Genomic DNA, 18,145 nt, shown 5'->3' with positions numbered 1-18,145 from the left:
GTGTGGAAGCAAGGGTATACTATTACCAATAGATTATGGGTTTCTATTCCTCATCTTTCATTTCTTTGAATACTGAAATATTTCCTACAACATGGAGAAGCTGCAATGGGCAATGAATAAAGAATTCCGCCTTAAAATACCTTCTAGCCTGGTAGTTAGAAATTGAAGGCTTGTTCTGAACCTTCCCATGTAAGAAGGAGATTGCTATCAGCTTTCTCCCAGGCAGACTAAGGAGAGATATACAGTAGATTCTGGATTTTGGACATGTTTCACAGCAAACATTTATGCATCTTGTCAACTTTATTGGTTGACAAGTTTATGCAACTTCACAAGATGCATAAAATATCTCCGCAGGTATTTTAGGTAACTCTGCTCTCAGGGAGCAGGTGCCTCTATGGTTCAAGGATCTTGATTCTTGAATTTCAGTATCTGACTACAAGAATGGCCCTAGTGCTCTTCAATTTCTAGCCTGTGCTGTTAGCACTGGACAGTCATTCACTTACTGGAAGATACTCTATGTGATTCAAGAGCAAAGCTTTCCAAAAGAAGAGTTGTACCAACAAGGGTGGGAAGGGGTGCCAGGTAGATCATCAGGCAGAGCTGGGGAGAAGGAGCTGTGAGTCCTTAGCAGCTGAGGACTCTGGAACAGCCACAGTGGGACTGTCAGAAGAGGCTGACCTTGATGAAACTGAAGTAACTAAAGAGAGTGGATTATTTAAATTTTCCTTTTTCTTTCCCAGCACTTCAGAATTCAACAATCAACCTGTATTATACCACTAGTGCTTTAAAGCATCTTTCCATAAGGATGACAGAACTGTGCTTGGCACAGGTCTGGAAGCATGATGTTCACTGTCCCATCTCAGTTCTAGTTTAATTTTGGGGATAAATGATCCAAAATTAGGAAGAACATGAAGGTATAAAAAGGTTAATTAAAGCTCTAACTCTATTAAGGGCTGTAGAAGCATTACCATTCATTTCACTAGGACTAAGCTTTTCTCTGGCTGTGCAACTTCAAGGAACTAGCTGTGGAGATGCTTATTTGGGTCTCACATGACATTTGTAAATTACACAGTTTCTGTGAAGTTTAAACTCTTTTCCTGGACCAGTAAAACCCAACAGTACTATAGAAGCATTGGCAACATAGCACATTTACAGCATACATGTATGTCCCTTAGCACTGCAAAGGAATGGACTAGGTTTGACTCTGTTACAGGGTTCTTTGTAACTTCTACTGATACAGAGGTCTACTACAGTGCGTCTCCTGGCTATATGAATTATGCTGGCTCCTTTGGCAGTGATATATGGCATTTGTGCTGTTTTGCCCCTGGATATTTTGTGCCAGTTTCTGGCACTGTATCTCAGTGCCTATTTCAAGACCAAAAGTACTCTGGTATAGATGGCACTGAAGAAACTGATTTATATTTTCACAATTCACAGACATTTTACCTTAATTTTGTTTTCTGTATTTAGATGACAACAGTTCTGAGAGAAGCCTAGAAGCACAGCCTGTTTTCACTTTCAAGGAAGAAGAATCCAGCCAGATGTGCAGCAAGGTAAAATCTGAATCCAGCTTTTAGAAGTTACTGGGCAATGTACTCATATGTTTGTTGACAAAATGGGTTTGGTGCGGTGCAGGCAAGAACTACACCTTGGAGAGGTGGTAAAGGAAGGTTGCATAAGCAAGTCTCATTCTGATACTTCGTAATATTGGAATACATGGTTTATTAATTTTACCTTTTTTTCAGTATTTTAAAATAAAAATACACTGAAAGATTGTTATTCAACTGCATTTTGATTAATATTTGTAAGTCCAAGGCCCTAAACTTCTTCAGACATGGTTTTGCTTTTGAATCTTAGTAAGTCCTGCAAAACAATCTACTTCAAATTTTAGAGCATCTATTACTTTTAAGTTTTGCAACTGTAAAAACTCCCCTCAGGAAATATGATAAATACACTTTTTTTTATTATTATTATTCTCCAGAGGAAAACAAACAAACAAACAAAAAACAAGCATCCAAATCTTGCCTCAGCCAATATAATCAAAGTATATAGTTATTATCTATCTCAGGACAGCACATGCCTAACTTTAAGCATATGCTAATTTATTTTTTTTTGCTGAGTTGGTTCCATTAGCTCCATTCTTCAGTATTTCCAGCTTGTCTTTAGCTGTCTCCTGTGAATAGAAATAATCTATGCTTTACTTTTTAGAGCACAGCTGCCATCTACTCCAAAGATTTAGCTTAGAAAATGACAAGCTACTGGAAAAAAAATGTAAAAAAAACAGCAGCAGTAAAATACTTTTCCTTGGCAAAAAAAGAAAACTGAAATCCATATTGTGTTTTCTAGTCAGGGTAGTTGGTAGATGCAGAAACTGGGTAAATGAATTCCTGGTTAAGTGTGCAGCCATGAATTCCCATATTCTAATGAAGAAATACAAGCATAAAAGCAAAAAATTAAATAAATTATAAAAAAAAGTGGCAGATACTGTTAAGATTCTGTGGGGTACTCAGCAGTCTATACTACGTAATATGCTAGGGTGGTTTCTGAGTGCATCTGGAATACTAATCAGGGAAAGAAGATGAAGAAGCACCCCTGTGAATTAAAATTTAAATAATTATCTGTCGAGTGTTACAGCTGAGAAAGAGCCACTTCCACATACCAAAGACAGATGTCCTGCACCATTATCTAAATGCAGGACCCAGTTGTCATTCTCTAGGACTGAAAAACAGCCACCAGTACTATTGCTTCTACTCCATCTGGAGGGCAATCAAGGGTCTGCCTTCTCAGTTGAGTGCTTCTTCTGTAGAGCAGCTGCACCCTGCTCCTAACAGCTGGCCTCGTTGTGTCTGAGATAAAAAGGGAAATTATTACCAGCTATTCTAACTCAAACACTGGTGCTTTCTGCTGCCAAGAGCTAGGAGGTGAGGAGCAGAGTGTGACTCATAACTCCTGTGATCATGCTTTCTTTACGAGATCAGAGAGGATATAATTAACACAAACCTTTTCAACGTTTAGCTGTGCATGCTAGGTTGTAGAAGTGTCTGAAGACAGCACTGTTATGAAGCTCAAAAATATAAAAAGCTGATATGGCTTTTTATTCTAAATAGATACTGTAATGCGAAGTCAAAGTTGTATAGACTTTTTTTTTCCCCTAAAAAGTGGAAACTATTTAACTTTCCTTCTTGAGTAAAGGAGACATTTTTGTCAAATCTGTGAAAAAATGTTGATGAAAGTCACTGACTACATTCTTGATGTTTCTATGTATTGATTTTTTTTTTTTTTACACCTATTCCTAATTTTATATCTACAGGGTCCAGAAAGCATGCACAGTTTCCCTCTGCAACGACAATTGGATGGACAAGACTATCAGGATATCATCAGTAACACTTCAGACAGGTAAGTCTTTCAAACAAAGTAACATTACTAAAATAAAAATCATGGATAGCTTACTCTTCTATTTTCAAAGCTGTCTGGGTATGGTATACAAATATACTCATGTTCCAAAAAATACGAATACAGAAACGCAGCTCCATCTGCAGTAAGAGTGGCTAAACAGCTTTCACACAGCTACTGGGAGGAATAAAATAGAAGCTTCTAGGTGTACCTGAAGCTCATGCAGATGTGCCTTTGGTAGGAGGAGGTGAGCACAGGGAAGTACTACTGTGTTGATGTGGGCAGGCTTCCCATGGGGTTTACTGAGTTTTCCCAGCAGGTCCTGAAGCCTGGTGCAGACTCTGTGCTAGTATGGCTGTAGTGATGCAGATACTGAACTCCAGACATTTAGGAATCATGAGAACTTGAGGGTATTGCTCCTAAGGAAGTATGTGGATACAGAGTACAAGAAAAGAAGAATTTTACTTCAACTGTATAGTAGAATGGGAGATCAAAGAATAATGTAGCATTGATAAGACATGGACAATTTCATTTACTACAATGATACAGAATATATGATACATGATTGTCTTTATCATTTATAGCCCATATAAATAGGAAAAGGAATGAACACTTATATTTGAAACCTAAAATTTTCTAAGAAGAGTAGTTGGCCAATCTTTAAGGGGCAACAATCTTCCTTAAATTACCTGCTAACAGAGAACAAAACTGAAAGAACCTTTGAGAGCATGTGAAGTGAAAATATCCACGTGAACATAGCAAGTGGCACTGAGCCTATTATCTCATCACTAATATAACATTATCTTGTAGTATACCAGGTAATCAGGTGTGATTGCTATTGAATTACCTTGTTCTACGTGCAAGATGGTTAGTGCATCTATGGCTAATGCAAAGTTATCATACATAAGAATAACTTGTAGCTTTTCTGGTTGTCTTGCAAATAAACAAACTTTCTGTGCCTTGTTCTGTGTTCTGAATCTCTTTATTACCTGTACTTTCTGGTAGTCATATATTCTACTTGCAAAATCCTTATGTAACTTGAACATGCACAGCCCTCAATGATTACTGATATTTGCAAGGCTGTTACTTAAGATGGAGAGTAAGATCATAATTTAATAGTACCTTTTACTATTTCTTATACTATGTATTATGATCATACACAATCCTATCCTATATAAAACTACGGTAAACTTAAGCCTATTCAAATAGTTTAATATTAGATCTGCAGAGTACTGGAGTTAGCCACTATAGGGATATTTAATTTATTCTGCAAGCAGCATTGATGTACTCTGAACTGTAGGCATATCATCTACCTAAAAAAAACATTGAAGTGCTCTAAAATTCTCTGAATACCTTAAATAAATAGGCCTACCTAATAACTAAAAATCTGGGTCATACATGAAAACTGTCTATAACTGAGAAACTTTACTCTCAATGATGTTTTCTGGTAGTTTTTTTATCCCAGTTATTTGCTCATCTCTCAGAAAAAATGCAGATAATAATGCTCCAGGCAAAATACAGGAGTATTTATATTAGTTTAATAGTCCTTGAACTTAGGCTCTTCAGAGTTCACAGTAATTCTTGAAAACAGTGGTTCAAGAAAGTTCAAATTCAACTGAAAATAGATTAAAAACAACACCTTTGTACACAGCTTCTGCCACTTCCATAAAACCATTCAACTAATGCTATTTTACAGATCACAGAACTATGCAGGATGTGAAGGTTGCAGAAGACAGAGTCAGCAGTCTGAGTCAGACAGCTGGAACAATGAAGATGATGATATGCCTCACAGGATTTCCATCCTACCTAGAAGTAACCATGCAAAAACTTCTCTTGTATCGTTAATGTAATAAGCCAGCTCCTCCATATATCCACAGTGGGATCAACGCTAATCCCTTATGTATAAGTTAAGACTTTCCTCTTTGTTTCTCAAAAGCCTGAGCACTCAGGACACGATTTTAACCTCTGATACATATGAAGGCCATCAAACCTTTGTAACATCCACAAGAAAGCAGCCTACATAGGAGCTCTCCAAGTTGTTTGGAGAACTGTGGGAGGGAAGAACAGGAGGATGAGTATAGTTAACTGAATGCAGGAAGGGCAGCCTTAGTGGCCACTATCCATTTGCCACTACTTCAAGCACCTCTGCTTTGGAGCTCTAGTTTCCAAAGGATGGGCAACTTTATGCTTTTTTTTTCTCTTCTGTAATGTTATACATAGTGTTTCTTCCCCAAAGGAAAATATCTCAGTACATTAATCATACTTGATTAGGCACACAAAGCAAGGAAGTAAGAGGAAAGAAAAGAAAGCTATTGAATTAATTTGAGCAACATCATGACATTTGTTCACATTGTACACTACTGGATAGTGCAAATAAGCGATGCATGGGCTGAAAAAAAAAAATGAATGTTGAAGTTTAGTTCAAAATTTATGGGAATTTCCCAGTGCGTAAGTGAGAACTTAAACTTCTTAGTTTGGCCTAAAATTAATACAATAAAAGCAGATGGTTTATCTTGCAAGAGATACAGTAAACAAACTGAATAGGGTAGAAGGCCTCTTTCATATGTGAAAGGCAATGTAAAAGAAGGTGTTGAGAACTAAGAATGAATTCCAGTAATACATAAAATGTGGTTATTATAGGTCCTTGACATCATTCTCCTCTTCTCTCCCTTACTTCTCCCCTACAACTCAAAATTCACCTGTGAATTGATGTCTTGATCCACAGCTGCATAAAGGTGTCCACAGTATTTTTAATCGCTACTCACTGGGTGTTCGTGATTAGTTTATTTAAATCACTTTTTTGTTCAAAAATACTAAGAAGGGCTTCTCTTAATCACAAGAGAAGTTCAATACTTAAAAACAGTGTAGTAGTCAATGTTTTTATGCCAACATGACAGCAACATGACTTGAGGCTTTGGTCATATGAAAGTAACATTTGGAATATGATTTAAATCCTCTAAGGCACCTTATTCAGGTGTAGAAATGTACAGTAGGATCAAAAAGGGTTTTCATCTTATAGATGTAACAGCAATGAAATTCCAGGTGTGTGAATCTGCAGTGAGTTAGGCTCAGACTCTAACTGCAAAACTATGGATGTTTAAAAGCTGGTGATTTCCTCCTGCCAGGACTGCAATGACCCAGAAGTCTAACTGTGATGAACAAATAGCAAAAGAAGAGATGTGTATAGGAAATAGCTCTCTCTAGAGTGGGGGATTTGTCCTCACTGGCACTCTCAGCTGACTTTTTAACAGAAACACCCTTGCATCTGTGAGGGGCAGAGAACAGGAACTGAACAAAGTGTCTTAGAAGCTCAGGCAAGGTGGCTGCCAGTTGTAACCCAAGACACAAGGACAGCAAGCACAACACTTCTACAATGAAGGTTAGTTAAAGGTAGCAATGATATCCAACGAAAACAAACAAACAAAAAAAAAAAACACTGCTCTTTGTCTTTAGCCTACAGCACAGCTGTGGAACACATCAGGTTTTCTTTGCAACAATTGGCATGCTTTTCTTTGACAACACTCACTTAAGGCTGTAAGGACTAATTCCTTAATTCCTCTGCCTTGAACCACTATTTTCTACAAAAGAAACTACTGTTTTTTTTTTCCTATGGAAGTAACAGAATTTGCTGAAGAAGTACACCTTCTCTTTCAATTGCCCTAGTAGAACAGGGATATTTCTGGAGACTTAAATGTTTATCCTTCTTAGTCTTAATCTGTCAAGTGTTGTGTTAGAACATATACTTCAGGATGAGTTAATTAGTAAAAGCAAATCCTGGTTTTGGTGTATCAAAGATACTTCACATCTTGTTCTTAAAGGAGAGTGTGAATTAAGATGAAGAGAACAGAAGATACTTTCTTACTTTAGGGAGGAAGAAATATTTATAGCAGAGGGGAATGGCGATACTAATTTTCAGGAAACTGTTGGAAACATTAAGATGATTTCCTGTGAAGATGTGGCCAGAGTCTCCTATATCAATATAAGTTAATGTTGAAGTTTACAATTCTGCAGCAAGGTTTATTTAGAACAGACTGTATTTAGAAACCATATAAAGCAAAAAGCTGCAATAGTTGGATCTGCTTCCAGATTCCACAAAACATGTTGCTGGTTGTATCCATGGTACTGATTTATTCTTCTTTCTGCCGTACACGTAAGTAAGCCAAAAATATATAAATATATATTTTTTAAATTTCACTTACACAGAATATGCTAAAATATACTTAAGTACTGCAGCCCTCTGGTTTTTAAAGCCAAGATTTACGCTATGAACAATAATCATTAAAAACTCCTTTGTTTTTTTGTTGATATATAGGCAGAGCCTTTGTTTCTGAAGACGAACTGATTCACTTAATTAATTTTAAACCATCACTGACTGGAGTATGTCCAAGGACTGGTGTTAGAGGTCTTATTCGAGGCCTTCAGTCACGGATTGAGAATCAAGAGGTGTTGAAAGAGTTTATGGTAAAGTGTAATTCATTTTTAAGACCTGAGTGTTTAGCAGAGCTAAGTGACTTTTAGCAGCCTTCAACATACTTTATGGGAGATGCAATTGTATATCTTCACTGACTCCACTTTCTCAAAGGATTATTTAAGTCAGGTGTCTGCTTTGCTTTTTGGGTGCTGCTACATTATCTGGATCTCTCTCTTTCTACACAGTCAGGCTTACACTGTTTCCTGTCCAAAGATCCTGCCCACATGGAATGAAAAATAAATACACAAAAGTTCAATAAGAATCACCTTAATATTGACTAACTTCTTATTGCCCCTTCAGCTCTCCTGAACATCTGCCCAAGAGCTATTCTAGGGGCTGCATTAAAGCAAGAAATTCAAACACTTAGTCAATGAAAGGAAAATGTTTTATGCAGTGCTCCAGTGATCCATGGAATTCATTGCCACAAGATGTTATTGAGGTCAGGGACTTCGTGCAATTAAAATAGAAAGTAACATACATAATAAGGAAAATACACAATTACATCTGATGGCAAATAAATTATGGAAAATGTAAAATTACGAAAGCATATAAAATCTCTTGTTTTGGTATACATAGAGAGTACTCAGTATTGGGGATTATCAGTAAATTCCCAAAGAAAGATTGTTTCATAATTCTTCAACACAATGCCAGAATTTTCATTAAAGGATGCACTCACTACCAGTGAAATAGCTTACAACTGTTTTTCCATATTATTTAGAGTATTATCAATCTCTCTCACTTGCCTTATGGCTGACTTTCTGGGTACAAAATAGCATAGGTTCACATGTATAGCATTTGTTGACTTTCACCAAGAGCTCGAATACGTGCATTAATTTCCCTTCATTCCATTCCGGATGTAGGCATAGTACGCTATGAATTGAGTCATGCATCTGCTCATAAAACATAAGGATCTAACAGGAAAAGCAGTGGTTACCAAAGTCAATGGATATGTTTCCTGAGTAAAAGCTGTAGTAACTGATGAAGATCTTAACTGTCAAATGTATTTCAGTCCATATACACTGTATAGTGGCATAACATGAGGGCTGAGCATTGTGCAATGCATAGCAAAAAGGTAAACGGAAAAAGAAGAGTGAAGGTAACTCAAAACTGTGAATGAAATTAACTTTCACCTTCTTGCTTCCTGGCTACACTGCATTGTGTTCCCCTAAATTTGCTATGAAGTACTTAGGACCATATGATTTGCACTTAACACCACTGATGTTGTTCCCTGTATCCACCACTTCCTCTGTGATTGAAAAGTACTCATTGACATTCATCATCTGGTAACAGTGCTATAGCTGGTTCTTCAGTCTGCATGTTATCGATTATGAGTGCTGATTTTTGGCCAAGGCACTATTCCAAACATTCATTTTACAGCACTATATAATAGGGATGTGTAATTACAGGGGCTAAAGATGTGGGTTGGAAATCTCATTAAAAATCTCCAGAAATTTTATGCAGACTGAAGAAAACCCTAGGCAATTTGAATTCCTTGTGTATCAGTTTAGGGAACAGTGTCCTGATTCTCTTCTTTAAGAAGTCTGCTTAGCAGTCTTGGGTCACATACAACAGTAAAGTTTGCTCATGCTGACTCTGTAGTTTTTCCATAAAGGATATGAACATGGATTGACTATTTCTCTTTGATATAGGCTTTAGAACATGTAAAACCAACAGATGACTGCAGAACTGGCAAAGCACAAGAGAACAGGGATAAAAACAGATATCAAGATATTGTTCCATGTAAGTATGCACACTAAGCACATATGTTCAGTGGACAACACCGGAAACCAGAAAACATCTATAATGCTGGGATGTAGGAGGTAAATCCCACCACATCCCTTGCTACAGAGAGCTCTACTAATAATGAAATATGTTAAGATTTTTCTGAGAAATTAAGAGTTGACATAAGGATGTCTGCGTTGCACGGGAAGTAATTTTCCAAAGTATCATCATCTATAAGGCAGGATTTGGTTTGGCAGGGGGGCAGCTGTCTTGGTGCTTCCTTTTCTCTTTCTCAGAGATGGTGATCTGCTACAGTTGTGTTGGCAAGTGTAACTTGAACTATAGTAGCAGTTCTTTAAATCTACAGCTTTTGACACAGCAGAATTCTGAAAAGTACAGTGGAAATCATGGAGTTATGTTGCTCCTGAAAAGATCCAAGATTCTTTCGGAAATATTTGAAAGCATAAAATAACCTACCAGATCTTTCAGCTGCTCAGCTCTAAGTCAGAAACAAGTTTCATCACTGATGAGAAGTAATCAGTGATTTTAGATCACTAATGAGAAGTGATTTTAGAAGGAAGATTTGAATCCAAGAGCTGAAAGACTGTTGTTAACAAGGATTTTCAAATCCCAATTTCCAATGTACTGCCAATTGATTCCCTGAGAGGTATCATGACAGAAGAAAAACACTTTCTGGACCCTTGATGTCATTGTAAACTGCAGCACCAGAACAACATATGCAAAATTTGTCACAGTTACTTCTCTATATTCGTGATAAAGTACAGGTTCTTAACATTATCTTGTTTTATAACTCCAATATCCACTGACAATATTCCCATGCCATATACTCATAGCAGTATTGGATTCACTATTTTGAATTACTGCCAACAATTCTATGGTAATTAGAAGGACTGTCAGACTGTTATGCAAGTATGTTATGAGAAATAAAGCTGCAGTTAACCATACAATTTATCTCCAGGAATTACTATTAACAATGATTAATATTAGTGCTGCTAGCCAAATGTGTTCTAAAAAACAGAGGCATACTTCACAGCTAGGGGCTGAGGTACCCCATCTCCTAGATGCTAGGTATGGTACAGCTCCATTTCAGATCTACAACTGAAAACAGTAACTTTCTGTTTCTGTCCAGATGATAAGACACGAGTTCCTCTGGGAGAAAACAATGGCTACATTAATGCAAGTTATATTAGAATGAAAGTTGAAGAAGAGGAACATTTCTATATTATAACCCAAGGCCCTTTGCCTTCCACCATGGCGGATTTCTGGCAGATGATTTGGGAGAGTGAGTCAGATGTGATTGCCATGATGACGAAAGAAGTGGAGCTAGGAAAAGTGAAATGTCATCGATACTGGCCTGAACCTCCACATGATTCCATAGACTTAACTAACTTCCATCTCAGGCTAGACAGTCACCAGATTCTGGAATACTTCATAGTTAGAATAATAGAAATGATCAACAAGCAGGTAAGTTGAGTCTAGTTAATACTTTCATATACAAAGCAATTGATTAGTTATCTTACATGATTAAATACTGGTATTACTGTTTTTTGTTTGTTTGTTTTCTGTAACGTCTGCTCAGTACAGTTTTAGGAATGTAAAAGTCTGAGTAGCAGGAAGGAAATTAAGGTAAATGAAATGCTGCTTCTTTGCTTATTGAACAAGCCATGGATCCAATATTAAAAACACTTGGGTGAGAATGTCCAAGAGTTAGTCCTTTAATAGCCACAGAGTTGCAGTGTTCAGTATTTTGCAGAATTGCTTGGTGTTCTTACCAAATCAGATTAGTAAGGGCTGCCTGAGTGGGTTCATATTCTGTAACAGTGGGCGGAAGGAAGGATTTAAAGAAGGTGGCTTTCATCCTAATATTTAAAAGGAATGATAACTTTTTTCATTTGTGAAAAGACATGAACACACATGAAACTATAAAATGAACAACTCGTTTTTGAAGAACTAACAAATACAGAACCCAATTGTAAGAACGTGGAAACTGGGACAAGTCCATCAGTCTTGCCTCCATATGAAACAAAACATTGCAGAAATTTCTGTGGGAAAGACTGATTAATGGAATCATTTATATATTCTTACTTGTGCCAGACTAACTTAGTTTTCCAACAAGACAGCTATTTGTATTAAGAAAACACAATTCACCTTATGTCACTGAGTGTAAACATAGTAATTTGATATGGGTCTATCCAAAAGATAATAGGAATATTGGCTCATATATGTGATTGGGTTCCTATCTTGTTTCAATGAACATGTTATTTTTGCAACATTTGTACTGGACCAGTATCAAATTAATAGAGAATCATAGGTTTACTTCAGCAGAAATCCAGGCATGCATTCAAATTCTTCTAATGGCAAAAATCTAGGTAGGTCTTTCGTATTCATTTTAACCTAGTCAATAGGGAATCCACTGTCACGCTAACCTGGACTTTGGAAGGCTTCAGTCCTTACAGTTCCTGGATGCTTTATACTGAAAATCTTCAGTTACCTAAACAATCATTTTTGCTGAAAAGTTACTGACTGGACTCAGGTCTGTACAATAGAAGTCTTTACCAGTATAATACAATACTATGCATTTTTTTCATTTAACTTTTTTTGACATAAGAAACAATAGGGAATGAAAATGTTATTTGTATTTATTTACTTTACTTATATTTATTTGCATTTTTATTGAATTTATATAGCTATGTTACTAAGCTTCCAGTTGATAAGCATTTCTGGCTTAGATGTAGAGCTTAGGGATATGGTTTAGTGGGGACTGCTAGCGTTAGGTCAGAGGTTGGACTCGATGATCTTGAGGTCTCTTCCAACCTAGAAATTCTGTGATTCTGTGATTCTATTCCAGACAGAAGAAAAACGAATTATAAGGCATTTGCAGTTTACCACTTGGCCAAACCATAGTACACCCACGCTGGCTGAGCAGCTTGTAAAATTTATTTGCTACATGAGAAAAGCTCACAGGACAGGACCTATTGTTGCTCACTGTAGTACTGGGATTGGAAGAAGTGGAGTTTTGCTGTGTGCTGAAATTCTGCTGAGCTATATTGAAAAAGACCTATGCGTAAGTATCAAACATAATTGTTAAATATTACAGTAAATATAAATATTACTGATATATATGTCAACAACATATGTAGGTATCTTACTACATATGTTACTCCTGGTAGAAATTAATCCTAACAAAATGGAATAAATGATGTTTTTGTTCTTTTGCAAAAGAGAGATAATAACTAAAACACACTATTTGTAGAAGAACTGGGCCCCATCTTTCCCAACAGAACATGTTCAAGTCATTTTTCATAACTTGAACATCAATAAAATAAAAATTGTTTTCTCTTCTGATAGTTCAACATTAAACACGTAGTGAGAGATTTGAGAGAGCAGCGTTTTGGCATGATCCAAACTAAGGTAAGTTCTCAATATTCTAACTAGGCTGTGATCTTAAAAAGTTTCCATTTGTGGTACATATCCTCATGCTTTGATAAATCTCTGGCTTCAAGCTGAATTTTAGCCCTCTTATGAGGAAAATGACAGCTTTGCATACAATTGGTGTCTATATTTAAATATGGAAGATCTGTTCCTTACTAGCTAGCTGAAATTAAGAAAAAAAAATAAAAACAAAAAATAACCTCTAAGGGTAGCTTGCAGGCACTTGAAATTCATTTCAAAGCACCAATACAGTACAGATACATGTCTTCTTTGGGTAAAAAGAAAAGCGGGGCTCACCAATGAAATGGGTGAGACTCTACCCTGCAAAACTGCAGCCTTCAATTGAATTCTTGCAATTGCTGAGCTCTCATTGTCCTTCTAGTGCTGAGATAAACCTACCCCTGAAGTGTGTTCACAAAGGAAAAGAGAAAATAAGGTTAACACAACTTTGAGGAAATGGAAATTGGGAAGAAAATAAGATTACGATAAATTATTCTTGTACGCAAGTATTTAAGCACAAGCTTCAGGAAAATGATTGAGCACATGATTAAAATTAAAATAGTTAACAGCCACTGACTTCAGTGAGATTTAAGCACATGCCTACAGGTACTGCACTGAATCAAAAAAAGCTCCTGAACTTTTACGAGTTATGGAACAAAAAGATTGAGGATGCTCTCAAATATCTAAATTTTTGTATCCCTGTTACAAAGATGCTGGTGTTAAAAACAGCATGACAGCCAGTCCCTCCTTTTTTGTCTAGAACTCTTGTTATATTTAATTGGATGTTTCACACTGGTGTCTCTGTATGCAGGATCAGTATCTATTCTGTTATGAATTTGTTCTGGAAGTCCTTCAGAAACTTCAAGCAATGGATTCCTATTGACTGCAACATTTCTCTTCACTGTTGCTATCCCCCTTGGACTCCAGGGGCCACTCAGCAATTGCTTTAAAGGAACGTCAAGCCAGCACAGACAAGTGTTACACAACATGCTCTGTCAGATTGCTCGGATTTCTAAGAAATTTAAAAACCTTGCTTAACATCCCCTTGGTAAACCATTTAAATCTCGGCATACTGTTTGGAGAAACAGCAAGCCACAAGTGCAACACTGCTGTTAAATTGTCATGGACACTTTGTGTGTTCTGTTGAATAATATATTAATTATTAGGAAAATATTTTTGTACTATGACAACGGGGCAGCAGCCTTTTAAAGTAGCTTTACTATTCAGAGGCCAACTAAAGAGATCGAAGACTGCTGGTTTTGCTGGAAGATTAGTTGTCCCTTACATACAGTTGTGCACTGCTGGCTTCTGGACAGCAAATCAGTATTTTTTTTAATCATGCTTTTGTGTGGAAGGACTCAGTTTGGTTACTTGTGGTTGTTTGAACAATGTGGAACCATTTCCAGTCATCACTCCAGCACAGGAATTTAAACCACCATCACTGGACATCTTAAATCAAGAAACTGATAGAAAAATAGGATACCTTTAACCTTTAACTATCTGTCTTCAAAGCAACAAGATAGTTCTAATATCTGGACGGGATATTAATATTTTCCAGCAATATGAGCAGCTGTAGATAAGGTCAGTATTCTTCTATTCCACATCCATGTAAAAAGGAATGCAATACAAAACCAAATGAAATGACTGTGTGTGTCTTGTGGCATACATACATTTCATCTTCCATTAAACCTTTCCATTGATTAACTATCTTGTAATTCTCACCTACGCACTGAACAAATCTATGGGAAGTCCCATTGGTTTCTTTAAATTAGAGTAAATAACTCTCTGTACAGATTATTACTCTTGTAAAAAAGTTTTTTTGTTAGTGTGAGCTTGGATTTGAGCAGAAATCTACTGTTCACATTTGTAAGATTGTAGCTGTTTTCTATGTGAGTACTTCTAATACCTTTATCTAGAAGATGGTGTATATGGAAGCAGAATTTTTAGATGTGCATTGGGAGAGTAACTTTAAAACACAGGAAATTATAACTGCACTTATTGAACTGAATTGTACATATTTTAAATCTTCCTTGATTTCAGGAGATATTAAGAAGCATTTGATTATAAAATTGCAGAAGAGACAAGACAATAAAATAGCTGTTTATTTTAATTATGGATGAGAGATTTATGTTCAGAAAGAATGAGGAATTAAACAAATTAAAAGTATGGCTTTTGGAAAAAGCCATTGTAAAACAATTATAATAAAAGCCCAGAGCCATGTTTTGCTTTCTGCCCTCATATAGTCTGTTGGAAGTGAGGAAAAGATATAAATGGAATTTATGATGTGAGCCAGACACTAGTTTCAAACATACTGATAGAGATCCAAAGTAACTTTAAATCAGTGAAATAAACCTGGACCTATATCAGTATAAATATAAGCAGAACTTAATGTTTTGTCTTAAATTAACTGAATTTGAGCCTTCTAAGAAGCATTACTCTCCACACATTCTGAATACACTACATTTATGTTGCATATGGAGGATTATTTGCACAATTTTGTCCAGTATCTTCAGCCAAATTTTTATTCATCTTGTTGTTACCTCCGTTTGCTATTTGGCCTTTCATTTTGGTTTTGATTACTGTACATGTACTTCTATGCAAGATAACACTGCACACAAATGCACAATTCACTTTTTGTACCATGGCAACTTTAAAAATCTTCTCAGTAAAAATATTTCTGTACTTCTTGCAAAGGTGTCTTTTCTGTAGTTTAGAACAATTCTGGATTAGGAAGACAATCTTTATGGCACTATTTGTTACTCCACATTTGTGCATCATCTTTCCAGCTGTTTGACAGAAGTGTTTCCTGTTTTACAGGAATATTAAAAAGATTTCTGAAAACACTGAATTGCATTTCAATTTCTTTTTATGAAAAAGACATTTTGATACTAACTGCTAACCAATAGTAATGGGAATAATAATCCTTTGGTAGTGAGGGGTTGTTCTTAAACTTCCTGTAAAGGCAGATTTCATCATGATGGTACCTCTTGTGCATAACCCTAATGTGGGTACTACCACCTTCTGAGATATTCTGCCATATTCCATGTTCTTATCCTGTAGGAATATAACAATTCAGAGCTTTTAAACTGATACCATGATAATAATTCCTCTAATGACATCCTCACTCGGTCTGAACTTTATTTCGGATGAGGCATGCAACTTTATGCAGATCTAGTCTGCTAATGCTCCTAGCAGAGTGACTCAAAGCAGAACTGCCCTTCCAAATGCTTTGTAATCTGTTATATAACAAAGAAACTTTCATCCATAGAAAATCTCAGAGCCTCTCAGACCAACTTTGAGCAGAGGTAGATAGATGCAATTCACCACATGCTGTGTGACAGGCCCTCCATCTGTCACAGTCCTGGAGTGATCCCATAGAGAGTGTCTCTCAAGCCAGAGCCTGAATACATTTTAAGGCAACTGCAGACTTGCAAGGGTTGATTAGTTCTGCACGTTAGAAGTTAAAGGCCAGTCACCTTCGTACTAGTACTACTCATGAGCTCGACTGACAGTCTGGATAGCAGATAAATTTTGAGGAGAGAAGGACTGAAGGACTGAAATGACATTCACAAATTCTTCCTACATAGACACTATGTTTAGAGAAATTTGGGAGAACTTTTTTTTTCTCCTCTTTTTTTTTTTCTTTTTTTTTTTTTTTTTTCCAAACAGGTATTCATATCTAGAGATGCTCATAACTAGAGCAATTCTTTATTTACACACAGTAACATCTATTACAGAATCACAGAATGGTTTGGGGTGGAAGGGACCTTAAAGACCTGGCCTTGAACACCTCCAGGGATGGGGCATCCACAGCTTCTCTGGGCATCCTGTGCCAGTGCCTCACCACCCTCATAGTAGAAGATTTCTTCTGAGATCAAGAATCAGTGATACACATTTATATGTAATAAAAGAAACCATTCCTTAACTATCAGAAAATGAAACAATACTGCTCTGGCTCATTTCTGATTTGATATTGTTTAGCATAGAAACTGATCTGACTGGAGCTTGCATAAATCCTAACAACTTTCCTCTATCTTTATGGTTGGAGTTTATGTCCTTACTGAACAACAACATCTGGGATGGCAAAAGATACAGAAAATGCAAGTATCAGTAGTACTGCAAAATAAGAACTAGGAAATACTGCCATCTATGGGCACACCACTACGGTGACATTAACTGCAATCAGTCGCTTGTATTGTTGGAGCAGAGCAACTCCTATACTACATAGCATATATTCTGCTGGTGGTCCTACAGGTCCTAAAATAATGATAATGAAATACACGGCCTCAGGGAAATGCAGATAAGACGAGTCTACAATTCTGACAGGATCTGTGCAAACCTAGACCAAAGCCTAAATTATGAGTAAACCTGCTCTTCACCTTAAAGTAAGGGAGCTTTCGGAACGAAGCTCTTTCTTCATGTACTGAAAATTATGAGTAATGGGAAATAATACTGGAGTTTTATAAGAACTGTTTTTATGAAATGTTCTCAGCAGCTGAACCTAACTGGGTTGGGGTTTATCTAGTATGAGATAACCCCTGTCAGCTTTTTTTTGTTTGTTTGTTTGTTTTTGTTAAGTATATTGGAATCTCATCTGCAGAGTGAGGACTGGAGATAGTGTCACGTATCTCAGCGCAATGATCCTGACCATTGTGCTCTGAGGAAGGTGATCTATATACCAGTTAACCTGTGCTGTGCTGCACGTACAACTTAATCTCAGGCCTGTGTTGTGCTGTGAATATTCCTTGGCTGTATGATAAACCTAGCCAGCTAACTGTAACAAAGCCTGGAGGCAGCCCCCATTTGGTATCAGTAATTATGCCACCTGCATGTCCTTGCATTTATCTAACAGTGCAGCAAGAAGTTCTCATGTGAATGTCCTTTTTGTTTGGCAGTAGAAATGGAGTTATTTTCCTGTAAGAAAATCCTGTAATAGTTCAAATGGCCCAAATGGAGTAACCCTTCCACAGACCGGGTCTGCACAGCATGCTGTGCCCTGATCAGCACATAGGTACCTGTTCAATGCTGCAGAACTTGGGGTTCCCACCATCTGAACAGATGTAAGATTATCCCTGCTATTCTCTCTCCCCTTATAGTGTTGGGTCT

At 36.8% G+C, this 18,145-nt stretch overlaps 1 protein-coding gene across 2 annotated transcripts in view; it reads left to right on the top strand.

Moving 5' to 3' along the window:
- The window catches only part of FRMPD2 (FERM and PDZ domain containing 2), a 74,447-nt gene extending 58,560 nt beyond the window's left edge, over window positions 1–15,887 (top strand). Inside the window, exons 39-47 of one of the 2 annotated variants that reach the window (XM_084525663.1) lie at window positions 1,471–1,553; window positions 3,311–3,396; window positions 5,090–5,205; window positions 7,706–7,854; window positions 9,514–9,604; window positions 10,737–11,071; window positions 12,456–12,671; window positions 12,956–13,018; window positions 13,851–15,887. In XM_084525663.1, coding sequence (XP_084381789.1) covers window positions 1,471–1,553; window positions 3,311–3,396; window positions 5,090–5,205; window positions 7,706–7,854; window positions 9,514–9,604; window positions 10,737–11,071; window positions 12,456–12,671; window positions 12,956–13,018; window positions 13,851–13,922 — 1,211 coding nt within the window. In that variant the 3' untranslated portion in view covers window positions 13,923–15,887. Of the gene's footprint in view, window positions 1–1,470; window positions 1,554–3,310; window positions 3,397–5,089; window positions 5,206–7,479; window positions 7,544–7,705; window positions 7,855–9,513; window positions 9,605–10,736; window positions 11,151–12,455; window positions 12,672–12,955; window positions 13,019–13,850 lie in introns of those variants that run through there. The other variant, XR_014694896.1, reaches the window with a different exon arrangement.
- The last annotated feature ends 2,258 nt before the right edge of the window (window positions 15,888–18,145 follow it).

The sequence above is a fragment of the Aythya ferina genome, assembly GCF_964211825.1.
Source record: "Aythya ferina genome assembly, chromosome: 7".
Classification (NCBI taxonomy): domain Eukaryota; kingdom Metazoa; phylum Chordata; class Aves; order Anseriformes; family Anatidae; genus Aythya; species Aythya ferina.
The sequence above is the reverse complement of the archived record's forward strand: the minus strand, read 5'-3'. Positions and strand labels throughout refer to the sequence as shown.